This window comes from Pteronotus mesoamericanus, unplaced genomic scaffold, assembly GCF_021234165.1.
Source record: "Pteronotus mesoamericanus isolate MK-2021 breed Mesoamerican mustached bat unplaced genomic scaffold, CSHL_Meso_final contig_265, whole genome shotgun sequence".
In the NCBI taxonomy this organism is placed as follows: Eukaryota; Metazoa; Chordata; class Mammalia; order Chiroptera; family Mormoopidae; genus Pteronotus; species Pteronotus mesoamericanus.
Genome location: NW_026555113.1, coordinates 993,016 through 1,007,649, shown reverse-complemented (window position 1 = coordinate 1,007,649; position 14,634 = coordinate 993,016). Strand labels below are relative to the sequence as shown.

The 14,634-nt window shown below is 65.6% G+C and overlaps 1 protein-coding gene across 1 annotated transcript in view; it reads left to right on the top strand.

Annotated features, from left to right (window-relative positions):
• PAXIP1 (PAX interacting protein 1) overlaps positions 1–14,634 on the top strand; it is a 30,905-nt gene that overhangs the window by 14,651 nt on the left and 1,620 nt on the right. The window contains exons 7-18 of the mRNA XM_054574794.1: positions 162–738; positions 1,188–1,282; positions 3,633–3,728; positions 4,299–4,436; positions 4,747–4,868; positions 5,189–5,373; positions 6,242–6,285; positions 8,135–8,205; positions 9,187–9,289; positions 10,325–10,493; positions 11,467–11,567; positions 14,430–14,564. Coding sequence (XP_054430769.1) covers positions 162–738; positions 1,188–1,282; positions 3,633–3,728; positions 4,299–4,436; positions 4,747–4,868; positions 5,189–5,373; positions 6,242–6,285; positions 8,135–8,205; positions 9,187–9,289; positions 10,325–10,493; positions 11,467–11,567; positions 14,430–14,564 — 1,836 coding nt within the window. The remainder of the gene's footprint in view (positions 1–161; positions 739–1,187; positions 1,283–3,632; positions 3,729–4,298; positions 4,437–4,746; positions 4,869–5,188; positions 5,374–6,241; positions 6,286–8,134; positions 8,206–9,186; positions 9,290–10,324; positions 10,494–11,466; positions 11,568–14,429; positions 14,565–14,634) is intronic.

The following is a 14,634-nucleotide window of genomic DNA, read 5'->3' as shown; positions in this document are numbered from 1 at the left end:
AGGCTGCCTTACAATAGATACAGCAGGGAAACGCAGGGGTTTGCGGCTTGCGGCCGCTCAGTGGACTATTAAAGGACCGAGAGGCGTGTGCTCTTACTCTCGTGATTACTGTTAGTACGAGTCAGGAGCCGCGGATGACTTTGCCACCCTTGTGCTTTTAGATCTTACAGTCCCTTTCGGCACCTACAAAAAACATAGAGCAGCAGGTGAACCACAGCCAGCCGGCCCACGCCAGCGCCGGGACGCTGCTCTTCAACCAGGTGAAGGTGACTCCAGAGCCGCACCCGGCGCCGCCGCCGCCGCACCCTGTCCTGCACCTTCCGCCGCAGCAGATCATGCAGATCCAGCCGCCGCCGCCGCCGCACCCGTTCCCGCAGCAGCCGCCGCCGCACCCGTTCCCGCAGGCGCAGCCCCACCCCTTCCCGCAGCCGCGCCCACAGCAGCTCCAGCCCCTGCAGCAGCAGCTGCACCAGCTGCAGCAGCAGCAACTGGCCCAGCTGCAGCAGCAGCAGCTGCAGCGCCTGCACCAGCAGCACCAGCAGCACCAGCAGCACCAGCAGCAGCAGCAGCAGCAGCAGCTGCCGACGCACTCGGTCCAGCACCTGAGTCAGGCGCCGCCGGCGCCGCAGCACCAGGCACAGCCCCCGCCCCCAATGCCTCCGGCCCCGCAGCACCAGCCCCCGCAGCTCGCGCAGCCGCAGCCGCAGCAGCTCTTTGGACACGACCCGGCGGTGGAGAGTTAGTAATGGGGGTTTTTCCTTTCTTTTCTCTCGAAAGCCGTGCCCTGACTTAAATGTTGGGAGAATGCGGGAGGGTGGGTAAGGACGCACATCAAAATCATTGTTACAAACCGAGGGCCGGGAGTCTCGGGCCCAGTGAGGACGTGGCTGTCGCCGCGGAGCAGGCGTGCCGTCCTCGGCGTCCGGCCTTCGGACGCGGGAGAACGCGGGGGCCTGGAGCTCGTCAGGCCGCCCACGGCCGGGAAGCACCCTGCCCGGGCGGAGGCTGCGCGGTCCTGTCCTGCCTCCCGTCTCCTCGGCAGCCGAGCCGAGGCCCGCTCAGTGGTGCCCGTGCCTGGCCGGGAGCGGCCGCGGCCTGAGTGCACGCTGAGCCGGCGGGGCGGGATGTTGCGTGCTTTTGCGCACGTGTTTGCGGGGCTTTTAATTTTTTTTCCTGCACAACTCTAGTTCCAGAGGAAGGCTTCCTGCTGGGGTGTGTGTTTGCCATCGCGGACTACCCGGAGCAGATGTCCGACAGGCAGCTGCTGGCCACGTGGAAAAGGGTGAGCTGCACCCACAGACCGGAGGCCTCGTGGCCCCCGCCGGCAGGCCCCCGGCCGCTCACGGAGGCGCCTGTGCCATGTCCCAAGGGCGCTGTGGGCGTTGCCAGCGGCCTTGCCTGTGGCCTCGGGCACGTGGCTTTCCCGGTTCTCAGGTTCTGGGGGGCTGGGGTGCGTCGTTGCCAGGACCCCTTCAGCGCTGGCGCCCGAAGGGATGCGGGTCACTGGTGTGCAGCCGGCTGGGGTGTGGGAGTGGGGCGGGGTTTTTGGTGACGGGACAGGGACCATTGCCCACTCTGTGCCTTGGTCGCTCCTGTCTGTGCGGAGGCGAGTGTCCGACAACCCCGATTCCAGCTTGGAGGGGACTGTGAGGCCGCGTGTTTCGTGGGGACCTGCAGCCCGTTTATTGGTTGATTTGCGTGGTGGCCTTTAAGGAAGAGAAAAAGTAAACACTTTTCTCGCAGTGCCACACATCAGAACTGTCAAAAAGTGTCTTTTAAAATGAGAGGGAGCGGGCGTCAGACAGCTGCAGGCCGCCCTTGCTTCCCTGGGAGCTTCGTGGTGCGCGGGCCGCGGCTGTGCCGGGCAGGTGCAGGGCTGGCGGGGGCAGGACGGGGAAAGCGGAGGCGGGTGGAGAGGCGGCCGCCCCGACCCAGCGAGCGGGCCTGTGGGTGCCAGGGCCGCCGGCGGGTGTCGGGGCGCGTGAGGAAGAGCCTGCCAGCCGAGGTGGCCCCTTGAGGAGCTTCCTCCTCAGGCCCGGCAGACGAGCCGTGGGAGGGCGGGGCCGTGGGAAGGGGCTCGCTCCGGGGGCGGCGGAGGCGGGTCACGACCCCTGGCCTCGTCCGGTGCCACGTCACGGAAATTTCAAGTTCAACAATGAGTCCAAGGGGTCGGTCCGGTGTTAAATGATAGCGGTGTGGAAATAGCATGCAGAGCAAGAGACACGTTGAAGGAAGGCGCTCACCTGGAGGGCACGTCCCCAGGCTGCGGGGGAGGGGACGCTGTGACACGGGCAGCGGCTGGGGGGCGGGGCCGTGGCCAGACGGGGGCTGGGAGGGGTCGGCGGCCCCCAAGTGCCGGGGAGGGGGCTCTCCTGCCGGCAGTGGCGCGCCGGCCGTCGGTCCCGCCGGCTGTGCGCGCAGGTGGACTTGGACTCCCAGCTGGAAGGTGCGCCTCCCGTGGGCTTGTTTCTCGGGAGGCGTGGCGGCAGGACCGGCTCCGGCCAGGCGGGCGGGGGCTCCCTGGGTGCAGGCGCGGAAACCCCAGGTAGACGAGACCGGCCGGATGAGGGCTGGCACCCCGCCACCGCCTGCGACAGCGGGGAGGCGGCCAGTGTCCCCTGGCTCTGCCGTGTGGCCCCATGGGCCGGCTCGGGGCGGCGGGCCTGGGCCCCAGGCCCCACGGGGAACCGTGACGCCTTTGAAGCACACGGAACCATCGTCTGCTGGGCTTGGGGTGAAACGTGTGAGGGGCGGGGAGGGTGGCCTGGACGCGGCGCCTCGTCCCCAGGTCGGGGGCTCGGGCGGGTGTGTGAGGCCGGGGGAGGCGGGGGCGGCCTCTGACCCCAGCAAATGGCGGCGCACACTGCATGTTCGTGTGCACTGCTCCTCGCCGCTGGGGCACATGGTGTGGGGCTGGGGCGGGGGCTGGGACCCAGGCGTGCGCTGTGTCCCACGGCGTGAATCGCGGGCTTTGGGCAGTGGCTGCTGAAGCAGAGCTGTCCTGCGGGGCAGTCGGGCCTCCGACGCGCCTGAGCTCCTGCTTTGCGCACAGCCTGCTCGGCTTTGACGGCGCGGGGTGCCGCGTGCCCGCCACAGCAGGGCACGGGGCGGTCCACTCGCCCCAGAGCTGGGCCCAGTTTTAAAAATACACCCTTGGGACTCCCTGCCTTCGCTGCCATTTGCTGCCTTCCCTAGAACAGCAGGGTGATTCCACGCCAGGGCGTTTGGCTGTGTCTGTGGACGTCCTCAGTTGTCCCTGCTGGGAACACTGGTGACGTCCACCCAGTGGGCGGGGGTCGGGGGGCCGCTGACCCCAGCAATGCGCCAGACAGCCCCATGCCACGAGTTAGCTTGTCCAAAATGTCTCAGGGCCGCGAGACGGAGAAACCCCGTTCAGCAAGAGGTAATCCATCGCCTTCCCTCTGGAAGGACAGTTAGGTGACCGGGGAGTCCGCCTTCACATCACGTGCTCGGGGGAGACACCCATCCACGTACTGCATAGGCGTGTTTACACAGCAGGGAAGGAAACTGTATAAAGACGCGGCGGGCTCGGTGGGAAGCGTGTGGTTGGGAGTCACCGCCGTGCCGGCCCTGCAGGCCCGCCGCTGACTGCGCCCCGGTCTCGTGTGCAGATCATCCAGGCGCACGGTGGCGCGGTGGACCCCACTTTCTCCAGCCGCTGCACCCACCTGCTCTGTGAGAGCCAAGTCAGCGGGGCCTTCGCGCAGGTGAGTCGCCGGCTGGGCTGCGGTGGCGGTGTCGGGGCGGGGAGGGGGTGTCTGCCTTGCGGTGCTCCTGGGCGGTGGGGAGGTCGATGACGGGGTGGGGGGCACCGGGCGTCCGTGCCTTTGTGCCGGGAGAGAGGCAGGCTTGGGGTGCTGATGCTGAGGGCGGGTGGACCCCGCTCCCGCGGGGCTCTGTCCGCAGGGCCCGACGGCACACAGCGCCCCGAGCTCTCCTCTTCCTGAAAGACGTCCTGACCTGTGGCCGCTCCATGCTGTCGTGCCCCTGAGCAGCGGCCCCAGAGCCCCTCTCCGAGCGTGGAGGCGCCTCCCGTGGGGGCCCCGTGAGGCCCTGTCTCGGGCCCTTGGGTGGCGGGCGCCGCCTTCCCGAGCTGTGGCGCGCGGGCACGCGCTTTGCCCGGCCGGCGGCGGCGTCCCTGCTCCCAGGGAGCCCTTCTCAGGCCCTCAGGCGGCTTCGGCCGTGCCCGTGGGGCAGGCTCCGCCCCGTCGGCAGGAGCACTGCCGGCCTGGCGCCCCCTGAGTGCGTGGCGCCCCAGCCCTGCCGTGTGCCCGCAGGCCCTCAGGGAGAGGAAGCGCTGTGTCACCGCGCACTGGCTCAACACGGTCCTCAAGAGGAAGCAGCTGCTGCCCCCGCACCGCGCCCTGCACTTCCCGGTGGCCTTCCCCCCCGGAGGCAAGCCGTGCTCCCAGCACGTAAGGCCAGCGTCTGTCGGCTCCGCGGGTTTGCCCGGGTCTGCGGCGTCTCTGCCGCCGTTTAAGATTCTGAAACAGACGGGGAGTCGTGCCCCAGCCGTGGCCGCCGTCGGGCAGGACCCGGCCGGTGGCGGGCAGTGCCCTGCCTGGCTCACCCCAGACGGGCCGGGACGGGGAGCGAAGGGCCGGCCGGCACCGCCCGCTTGTGTCCTCTGGGTGCCCGCGGGGGCAGCAGGGCCTGCACGTCCCTGTGAGCAGCTGGAGTGGAGGGTCGAACTGCGTTTTACGCGTTGGCTCTTTTCTTCTGTAGATCATCTCTGTGACCGGGTTTGTCGACGGCGACAGGGACGACCTGAAGCTGATGGCCTACCTGGCGGGGGCCAAGTACACGGGCTACCTGTGCCGCAGCAACACGGTCCTCATCTGCAAAGAGTGAGCGCTGCTGCGGCGCGGGTCCCGGGTGCCGGTGAAAGCCCGTCTGTTAGGACGGCAGTGCCATGCGTGGCAGCGCCGGCGCGCGGCCGCAAAGCGCGGGAGGGGTTAGGTGAAGGGACGGCGGGTCAGTCACGCAGGAGCGGGGTGGATGCGGGCCTTGGAGAGACGCCTGCCGACCTGCCCCTGTGTTTCGCTGAGGCGTCCTGGCCGCTTCTGGTGCGAGAACACGTGTGCACCAGCTTTCCCGGAAAATGGGGACAGGTGTGGGCAGCAGACAGCCCTAATGTTTGACTCCTGTGTTCTCTCCACCAAAAAAGGCCGACGGGCTTGAAGTATGAAAAGGCCAGAGAGTGGAGAATCCCGTGCGTGAACGCACAGTGGCTCGGGGACGTCCTGCTGGGGAACCTGGAGGCCCTGCGGCAGGTCCAGTGCAGCCGCTACACGGCCTTCGGCCTGCCTGACCCGTTCGCGCCGACGCCCCACCTTGTGCTCGGCCTCCTGGGTGAGTGGGCGCTGCCCCGCTGCCGCCGCGGCCGCGGGCCTCCGGCCAGTGTCCGCCTCCTGCTGCCCCCACGCCCGGGCTCGCTCACGGACGCCTAGAGGCGGATGGGCCCTGGGGGTCTCCGGCGGTTGAGAGGCCCCCGCCCCCGAGGCAGCCCCCGCCACCCCTCTGGGGACGCCGCAGCCGCGTCCCCGCGGTGCCCTCTCCGCCCTTGGGGCGACGGACAGACGCTGCGGCCGGGGGAGGCGGGGCGCCTGCTGTTCTGGGTCCCGGGAGGCCCTGAGCCCGCTGCACACATCACGGTGCCTGGTGTGCTGCGTCCGCTGAGCCGGACGCCGCTCGGCCACTGCGCTCCGGAGGCGGGCGTGGGCGCAACCCCGGGACGCTCCGTCTCTGGTCTCTGGCGCCTTCGACCCTGAGCCGCGCGCTGCCCCCATCCGCACCCTGCGCCCGCGGCCCCGGGCGGCCGGTCCTTCCTGGTGTGTCTGAGCGTCACACCACACGGGGTGACACGCCGTGGGCCTGGGGTCGTCCCTGCCCGTCCCTGGCAGCTTCTCTGCGGCCCGACCGCTTCCCAGAGCCGGACACGGGCGCCCGCTCTGCTGCGCCGCTGCCGTGCCGCGTGCTCGGTGTGGCCTCGCGTGGGACACGTGGCAGGCTGGGCGCACGCGCCTTGTGGGGACGGCCCGCTCCTCCCTCCCCTGGACGGGTGGCTCTGTCTCAGTGACAGCCCTCACGTTTGTCTCACGACGCTGTCAGCGAGCCGCCCGTGGTCTGGGATGACCGCCCCCGAAGCCGCCGCCCTTCCGCAAGGCTTTCCTGTGCAGACCGCGCCTTGTGGTAAAAGGACCGTGTTTCTCCCCTCTAGATGCCTGGAGAGTCCCGGTGAAGGTGTCCCCGGAGCTGCTGGCGGTAGGTCGCGCCGGCGCCTCGCTGGGCCAGTCCCGTGCCGTGGACACGCGGGGGCGTGTTGCCGTGGCGCGCGGGGGACTCTCCGCACTTGTCCGCAGGCCTCCGGAGGCGGCATCTTCCGTCTTCTCACGTGTTCGGAACGCCTCACGCCCCTGGTTCGGGTTCCCCTCTCAAGGGCGCCCCAGGGGTCACCTGTCAGGGTTGGGCGGAGACGCGCGCCCCTCGCTGCCACAGGGTCCGCGGCGGCGCCGGGGGCTGGGGCTGCCCCCGGGCTCGCCTGGGCGGCAGCGGGGCCCACGGGCGGCGATGCGGTGTCCTCAGACGGCAGGCGGGGCCCCGTCGCAGGGGCTGAGGTCCCCGCGGTGTGGGGGGCCCTCCCCGTGCGGGCGCCCGTTCTCCCCTGAGGTGCGGTGGGTGGGGCGTTGTCGGTTTTCCTGACAGCACAGCTGCTCCCCGTGACTGTCCCAGCCTCTCGCCAGAGGCCTTCCCTTCTCGCGGCCCCGAGGCCGCACCGTCCTGCTGTCCTGGGGACGTGGAACCTGAAGGGGCAGGTGTCCCGGCCCGCTGTCCCCCGGTGTGTCTGCGCGGGACTCTGTGTCCTGCCTGGCGGTTGCCGCCCCCCCGTAGGCTGCAGGGGGAGGGTTTGCGCCGCGGCCCCCACCGGCCAGGGACGGTGTCCTGGCCGCCGGCTGCATGGCGGGTGTCGACGCTCCACGCGGCCCGGTCGGGAGGCCCAGGGGCTGCTTTCCTCTGCTCAGGACCCGGGCCACACGCGCCCTCTCTCTGATGGCACGTGACCTGCCGCGATGTGTCGGCAGAAGCAGGTCCTCTCCCGACGCACGTGGAGGAGGAGCTGCAGCGGCTGCTTTTCCCGTCAAGAGGGAACGTGGTCGCCGGCGTCCCCTTCCCCGGCCTCGCGGCGCGTGTCCTCGGGCGGCGTCCGGCCCAGGTTTCTCGTGGCTCCGTCAGTCACAGAAGGCCGACCACGTGGGGGCTGCCGAGGCCCCCCACCGCCGGTCCCTCGCCGGTCTCTGTCCTTGCCACCAGCGAGTGCTGTCTGGGGACTACACCCGATGGAGGGCCGTAGGGAGTGGAGGGCGGTTGGCTTGGGAGAGGAAGGCAGACCTCCCTGCCGGTGTTGGCAGAGCCCGGCCCCGCGTCCGGAGGGGCCCAGAGTGGGCGGGCCCCGCCCCGGGCTGTGCATGTGCTGCTCTTGGCGGTTCCGGGCAGCGGCCACGTGAGGGGACGTGGGCTCTGGGGGGCGGGGGGTCATCCGAAAGGTTAAAGGCAGTTGTTTCAAATAGTAAACCAAGCAAATGTCTTTTTGGAAGAAGCCCGCGGCCGAGCTGGGAGGCCGAGTGGGGGCCCTCGCTCCCCCGGAGCGAGGCTGTGCCTGGCCTGGCGGCTGTGCCTGGCCCCGGGGCACCCGGCCGGCCCGCAGTAGTGCCGCCGGGCTGGCTGTCGTGTCCGGCCTGTGTCCCTTGGAGGTGGCCTCGCTGGGTCAGGGGTGGGGCGTCTGCTGTTTTTAGGGGTGTAACTGCACTGAGCGTGTTTCCTAAGTTGTAAGTGGGGGTGCAGGACGAGGTGCTGGAAGTGCAAACCGGAACGTTCTGAGAGGTCCCGGGAGGTGACGGTTCGGTGAACAGGAGGCAGGCGGGGCCCCACGTTTCTGGGCGCATCGCCTGCTGCCCTCACTCGCGGTGGCCGTTCTGCGCTTGCGCAGATGCCAGGCTGCGGGGGGCGTGTCCTGCGGCGATGGGCGCCGGGGTCGCGTGCGCAGATCTCGGAGGCCCCTGCCTTCCCCGGGCGGGGAGGGGGTTGACTAAAGTAAATTCTGTTTCAATTCCAGGGTCTGAGACCCTCCCCCAAACTGAAGCAGAACGAGGGGACGAACACCCAGCCTTGTTCCAAGAGACCCAGGTGCGAGCTGCCCCCCAGCCTGGTGGGCCGTCCCCCCGGGCGGGAGGGCGGGAGGCGGTGGGGGCCCTTCTGACGTTTTCCCGGTGAATCGGGTTGGAAAGGGTCTGCTTGCCGCTTCACAGCTTCGCAGCGACGTTTCTCATTCTATTGCTGGAGATAAATGGGGGATAGCCTGGTTTTCTTTTTCTTCCTTATTGAAAAAGAAAAAAAACCTTTTTGAATCCTGTTCTTCAAGCAGCACCTTACTGGCACCCCAGGCCTGGGCGCCCCCGAAAGTGCCGCCGGGGGCCGCACGGCCGGCCGAGGCAGCGCGCTCTGTCCTGAGCGTGGAGAGCCGTCTCCCGCCGGGGGGCTCGGGGACAGGCGAACGGCTCGGCTGTCCTTCGCTGTCCCCAGTCTCCTGGTCTCTTCTCTCCCCTGCCCCCCAGCTCCCTGCCTTCCTCCCACTGCCACGCGATTTGTGAATCAGTGAATCTTGTAGTAAAACCAGAATTACATGATGACCTTTTTAAGACTTGTTACTGAAATGCCACAAATACGATTTGTTTTCCCTGGGCCGTCTCAGGGAAATACGAGCTAACAGCGGGATTTGAAAAACGTAAGGGAACGAAGAGGCTGAGCTCTCGTGGCGAGTGTCTGCCTGGGTCCCGCCGCTCGGGGCTGCTGGGGCCGTGGGGGCCGGGACACCACCGCGCGGGCCCAGCCTGAGGCTTTGCTTTCCCTTGAAAGCCAGTTTCTAAAAATTATTGTTAACTTGAGAGTCGGGGTCCTGCCCGCGGGTGCCGGGCGGTCCTCGGGGGTGGGTCCCCGTGCGCTGGTAAGAAACTTGGACACGGTGCTCACTCACCGCGTGTCCCCTCCGGGACGCCGCTCACACGCAAGGCCAGGAATGCTTGGGGCAGCCACAAGTGCCTTGTCTTCCAAAGAACTCTGTCAAAGTAAACAGCAACGCTGCCCTGCTGGTCTGTGCTTGCCTCACAGGATCGAGGACATCCCGCCGCCCACCAAGAAGCTGGCGCCGGAGCTGGCGCCCGCGGTGCTGTTCACGGGGTTCGAGCCTGCCCAGGTGCAGCAGTACGTCAAGGTGACCGGCTGTGCGGCGCACGGGGCTCCCTCCCAGCTGGGCGCGCACCGGCGGCCGTCCTAGTGCCGCCGCCGGGGGGCTGCCCGCCCGCTCCCTGGGCTCCGGGCCGCGGGTGCAGGGAGCACAGCGGCCTCCGGTCATGCCCTCGAGGCTGCGAGGGTCCCTCACCCAGACGTCCCCCTCGGGCAGCCCTCTCGGTCGGGGGTCTGACGGGGGCTGTGGGCCACAAAGGTCAGACGCCGCTGCGGAGCCGGCAGCCCCGGGGGCCTGGGAGTGTGTGGCTGGGGTTTTGGGGCGGGGGGGCAGGCCAGGAGTGCGTCGGCCTGTGTCACGTGTTCACACAGTTCACCTGTAAGAAAGACGGACGGTTATAAATGCTTCTGTCGTCAACTTGGGACGATTCCGTTTTTTCACTTTCGAAGGCAGCGACGCTGAGACCATTTTTCCTGTGTGTCATCACAGAGTCCTCGTGCCCTTGTTTTTAAAAACAGGGACCGCCCTGGCCAGTGTGTGTGGCTCAGGAGGTTGAGCACCGGCCTGCGGACCGAAGCGGCGCCAGTTCGCTCCCCGGTTGGGCACAGGCCGGGGTTGCGGGCCCGGTCCGCGGTCGGGGGCCGGGCGGGACGTGGGAGAGGCAACAGGCTGAGGTTTCCTCTCTTTCTTTCTTCCCCTCTCTCTGAAAATAAATAAGTAAAAGCCTTCAACAAGATAAAGTCAGGGACAGGAGGTTGAGCGCCTCAGGAGCAGGCGGTTGGGCTCCGCCGGCCCGAGTGCGTCCTCGGTCACCACGGGGGGAGCCCGGCCCTCACGGGGCTGTGCAGCCGGCGTCCCGTGGGCGTCTGGTCGGAGCTGAGCTCCTGTGGGACCGGTCGCGGAAACGGGCCTCGCGCGCCCGCCTCTCCTCTCTGCGGCAGAGCCGCGGGCGGCTCTGGCCCGCGCTCCTGGCCGTGGCCGAGGACCGGTTCCTCCGTGTGTGTGTCCGGGCAGCGTGGACGCCGGGCGGAGCCCTCACCGTCTCTCTGTCTCCGCCTCCAGAAGCTGTACATCCTCGGCGGCGACATCGCTGAGTCCGCGTCCAAGTGCACGCACCTCATCGCCAGCAAGGTCACGCGCACGGTCAAGTTCCTGACGGCCGTCTCCGTGGTGAAGCACATCGTGACCCCCGAGTGGCTGGACGAGAGCTTCCGCTGCCAGAAGTTCATCGGTGAGCGGGCGGCGCCGCGGTGTGGCCGGCAGCCCCGCGTCCGCGCCCCGCCCCGGGCCCCCCGTGCTCGCGGGGTCCCTCGCCGGGCTCCCTCTCAGCGCCGGCCCGTCTGCTCCTGGGGGCGGCCCCCCCCGCGGGGCGCCCCGGGGAGCCTCACTCACCGTCGGCGCTGCCTGTGTGGCAGGCCCTTTTGGTCCGTCCTTTTTCCCTCCCGTGTGTAGTGTGACGTCTCTGGCTTCTTCCACCGCGTGTCCCTGCGCGTGGCTGGTGCACGGAGCATGTGTTTCTAGCTGTGTCACACTCCGGCCGTCCCCTGTGAGGCGGTCGCTTCCGCCCAGGACGCGCGCACCCGCCCACCCGCTGGGAGGGTGTTCGCGGCCTTGAAGCTTGCGTTAGAACGACAGGAAGGGGGCGCGTGATGGACCGAGGTGGCCCACACGTCCTGCTTTTGTGTCCCCAGTTTGCCGACCGCGGGTCGGGGCCCTTCCCGTTCGGTGCGTCTGGTGAGCGCATCCCCGGTTGGCGCTGCGGGTAGTGCTGTGTGGTCTACGGACACACATACCCGCCCCCCCCGCGCCCCCGGCGAAGACTGGGAGGCGTGCTCATAAGAAGATTAGGACACTTTGCTATTTATTCAAGTGTTACTGTGAAAACTCTGAAAACTGATTAAAAATTCTCAGAAGTCTTCAAAATTTGGTAAAACTATCCTTGTGGATGTCCGTATACTTTCCCGTACTTAGAATAATGTGTTTTTGGTAAACGGATGACAGTTCGTTTGTTGGTGATGAGCTAATTGAGTCCAGGGTCCCTCGGGTCCAGGCGGGCCGGGCCGCCCCAGGTTTCCAGGGGTCCAGCGCGGACCTGGGCGGAGGGGCGTCCGCCCACCAGCGGGGCCTGTGGAGGGCGCGGTGGGTGGGCTCCGCGAGGGCCCCGTGCGGCCACCGCCGCCTGAGCGCCCGTGTCCGGCTTGCAGACGAGCAGAACTACCTCCTCCGAGACGCCGAGGCCGAGGTGCTGTTCTCCTTCAGCCTGGAAGAGTCCCTGAAGAGGGCGCACTCCGCCCCGCTCTTCAAGGTAACTGAGCCGGCTCCTCCGCGGGCCGCGCGCCCGGGGCGCCGTCCGGCGGGACTGGGGAGCCCTGCCAGGGAGAGGGGGCCGCTCCGCGGTGGAGGGGACTCGGCGGCGCTGCCTGGGCGCGCGGCCGCGGGGACGCGGGCCTCGTGAATACGTGAATCGTGAATCGGGCGCGTGCCCGGGTGGCTCGGGCTGCGGACGTTGAAGCGTGTGTCACATGGGGCATCTAGGACGCTCTGGGACGTGTTTTGTGTCCAAGTGGCCGAGTAAATGAATGAAGGTCGTCTGTGTTTTTACGTTTGTTACGAGGCAGCTGAGAAACTTGAAAAGATTGGCAGTAGTCAGTTAAGATGGGTCTTACCTAAAATAGTCGGATTTCTCTCAATGCTTGGGTTCCTACGGGTAGTTCAAAACAAGCAGCGTTTTATGGTGCACTTAGGAGCAGGGTGTTAGAAAAGTAAGTCTTTTTTAGGAAATACATTTTATTGATTATGCTATTACAGTCCCGTTTTCTCTCTATCCCCCTCCACGCGGCACCTCCCCCCAACACCCCCCCCCCAGTTCACGTCCGTGGGGCGTGCCCACAAGTCCTTCGGCGTCTGCGTTTCCTACGCTGTTCTCAGCCTCCCCGGGCCATTCTGCACCTGCCAGTTACGCCCCTTAGTCCCTGCGCCTTTTTCCCGAGTCTCCCCCGACCCCGTCCCCACCGATAACCCTCCGTGTGACCTCCATTTCTGTGATTCCGTTCCTGTTCTGGGTGTTTGCTTCGTTTGTTTTGGGTTTTGTTTAGGTTCAGTTGTTGAGAGTTGTGTTTGTTGCCGTTTTACTGTTCATAGTGTTTGGTCTTCTTTTTCTTAAATAAGTCCCTTTACATTTCATATAATAAGGGCTTGGTGATGGTGAGCTCCTTTCACTTTGCCTCGTCTGGGAAGCACTTCATCTGCCCTTCCGTTCTAAACGGTAGCTTTGCTGGGTAGAGGGATCTAGGTTGTAGGTCCTTGCTTTTCATCGCTTTGAATACTTCTTTCCAGCCCCTTCTCGCCTGCAAGGTTGCTCTTGAGAAATCAGCTGACATCTTATGGGAGCTCCTTTGGCGGGAACTCGCTGTTTTTCTCTTGCTGCTCCTAAGATTCTCTCTTTATCTTTACTCTTTGGTATTTTAACTGTGGTGTGTCTTGGCGTGGGCCTCTTTGGGTCCATCTTGGTTGGGACTCTCTGTGCTTCCTGGACTTGCATGTCTGTTTACTTTGCCAGATTGAGCAAGTTTTCTTTCATTATTTTTTCCAGTAAGTTTTCAGTTTCTTGCTCTTCCTCTTCTCCTCCTGGCGCCCCCGTGATTCGGATGTTGGGACGTTTGGAGATGCCCCAGAGGCCCCTCAGTCTGTCCTCGTTTTTTTGAGTTGTTCTTTCTCCCTGCTGTTCCGAGTGAATATTTAGTTCCCCCTCATGTTCCCAATCATTGGTTTGAGCCCTGGCTTCCTCCCCTCCACGGCTGGTTCCCTGCGTGTTTTTCTCTAGTTCATTGAACGTAATCTTCGTTTCTGCCGGGGTCTCCTGCACGTTGTTGCTGCACCTCTGAGTTCCTGGGGCGTCCTGACAGCGGCGTTTCGAACTCTGCCTCCGACCGCTTGGCTGCCTCTGTTTCACTGAGTACTTTTTCTGGGGTTTTGTTCTGTTCTTTCATTTGGGCCCTATGTCTCTGTCTCCTGATTTTCGCAGCCTCCCTGTGTTTGACCCTGTGTGTCAGGTAGAGCTGCTTGGACTCCCTGTCTCGGGAGCGTGGCCTGTTGTAGAAAAGGCGCCTGTAAGTTGTGTGGGGCGGAGCCTCAGGTAATAGCCAGGGCGGGGCAACCTGCTTCTCCGCTCTGTGGCTCTGAGTTGGGGGAGGGGGGCCAGAGAAGGAACAGGGCCGCCGCCTGGCCTCTGGAGGTTGGCCCGGCACTTGCCCTGGTTCCGGTCACTTCACTTTCTCCCCGTGGGCAACTGTTGCCTCTCCAGTTGTTGCCCTGGTGCTGAGTCCCAGAGGAGTGGGCCTGCGTGAGTCCTAATCCATTGCGGGCCCTTTAAGAGGATGCAGTGTCTTCTGCCGCCCCAGCCCCTGCTGGTTTGTGCCGCTAGAGGTTACGGGGGTTTACCTTCCTGGTGCGGGAGCCTGGGCAGTGCGGTCTGGCCTGGGGTCCTTGCTCGCAAGGTGTCCGTCCCGATTTTTATCCACCACACGTGGATGTGGGACCCTTGGTTTCAGCGCCTCTCCTGGCGACACCTTTTTCTGCCCCTCCTCCCCGTCTGGATGGATGTGGCTTCTTTAAGTCCTTGGTTGTAGGACTTTCATACAGGTCAGTTTTCTGGCGGTTCTGGGTGTTGTGTTGAGGGCTGGTTGCAGTTTTTTCTGTGGTTGTGCGAGGAGATGAAGCATGTTTACTTACGCCTCTGTCGTGACCGGAAGTTCAGGAATTTCATTTTCAGAAAAATAAATCTTAACCATCAAAGTCATTTTCTCCTTGGTTTGAGTCCAAATTAAATGTAGATGACAGATAAGGAGTCCAGGAGCTTTGTCATTCTCTCTGACAGATAATCGTGGTTATTATGGTGCTAATTAGAATTTTATAGAAACTGAGGCAAACACTTGCCACTCTTGGTACTGTCGCAGAGAACGTCCTGTGCGTGAGGCCTGTACGTTCCCGCGACCTCTGGGGGTGACAGGTCCGCAGACGTCAGTGTGCGGAGACCTCCCGGGAGCAGCGGGTCCCTCCGGGCGGCGCTGGACCGGCCCGTTGGAGACGCCAGGACGGAGGCCGGGAAGGCGGAGGGCTCACCCAGCCGACGTGCTTGACGCCCGCCTGCCTGCGGTGTTATTTTCAGGCAAAGTATTTCTACATCACGCCCGGGATCTGCCCCAGCCTGTCGACGATGAAGGCGATCGTAGAGTGTGCGGGGGGCAAGGTGCTGTCCAAGCCGCCGTCCTTCCGGAGGCTGCTGGAGCACCGGCAGAACAAGGTGGGCCCCGCGGGACCGGACCCCCCCTCCCCCGGGGCCACGGGTCGCAGCGGGCCGCCACCGGCCGACA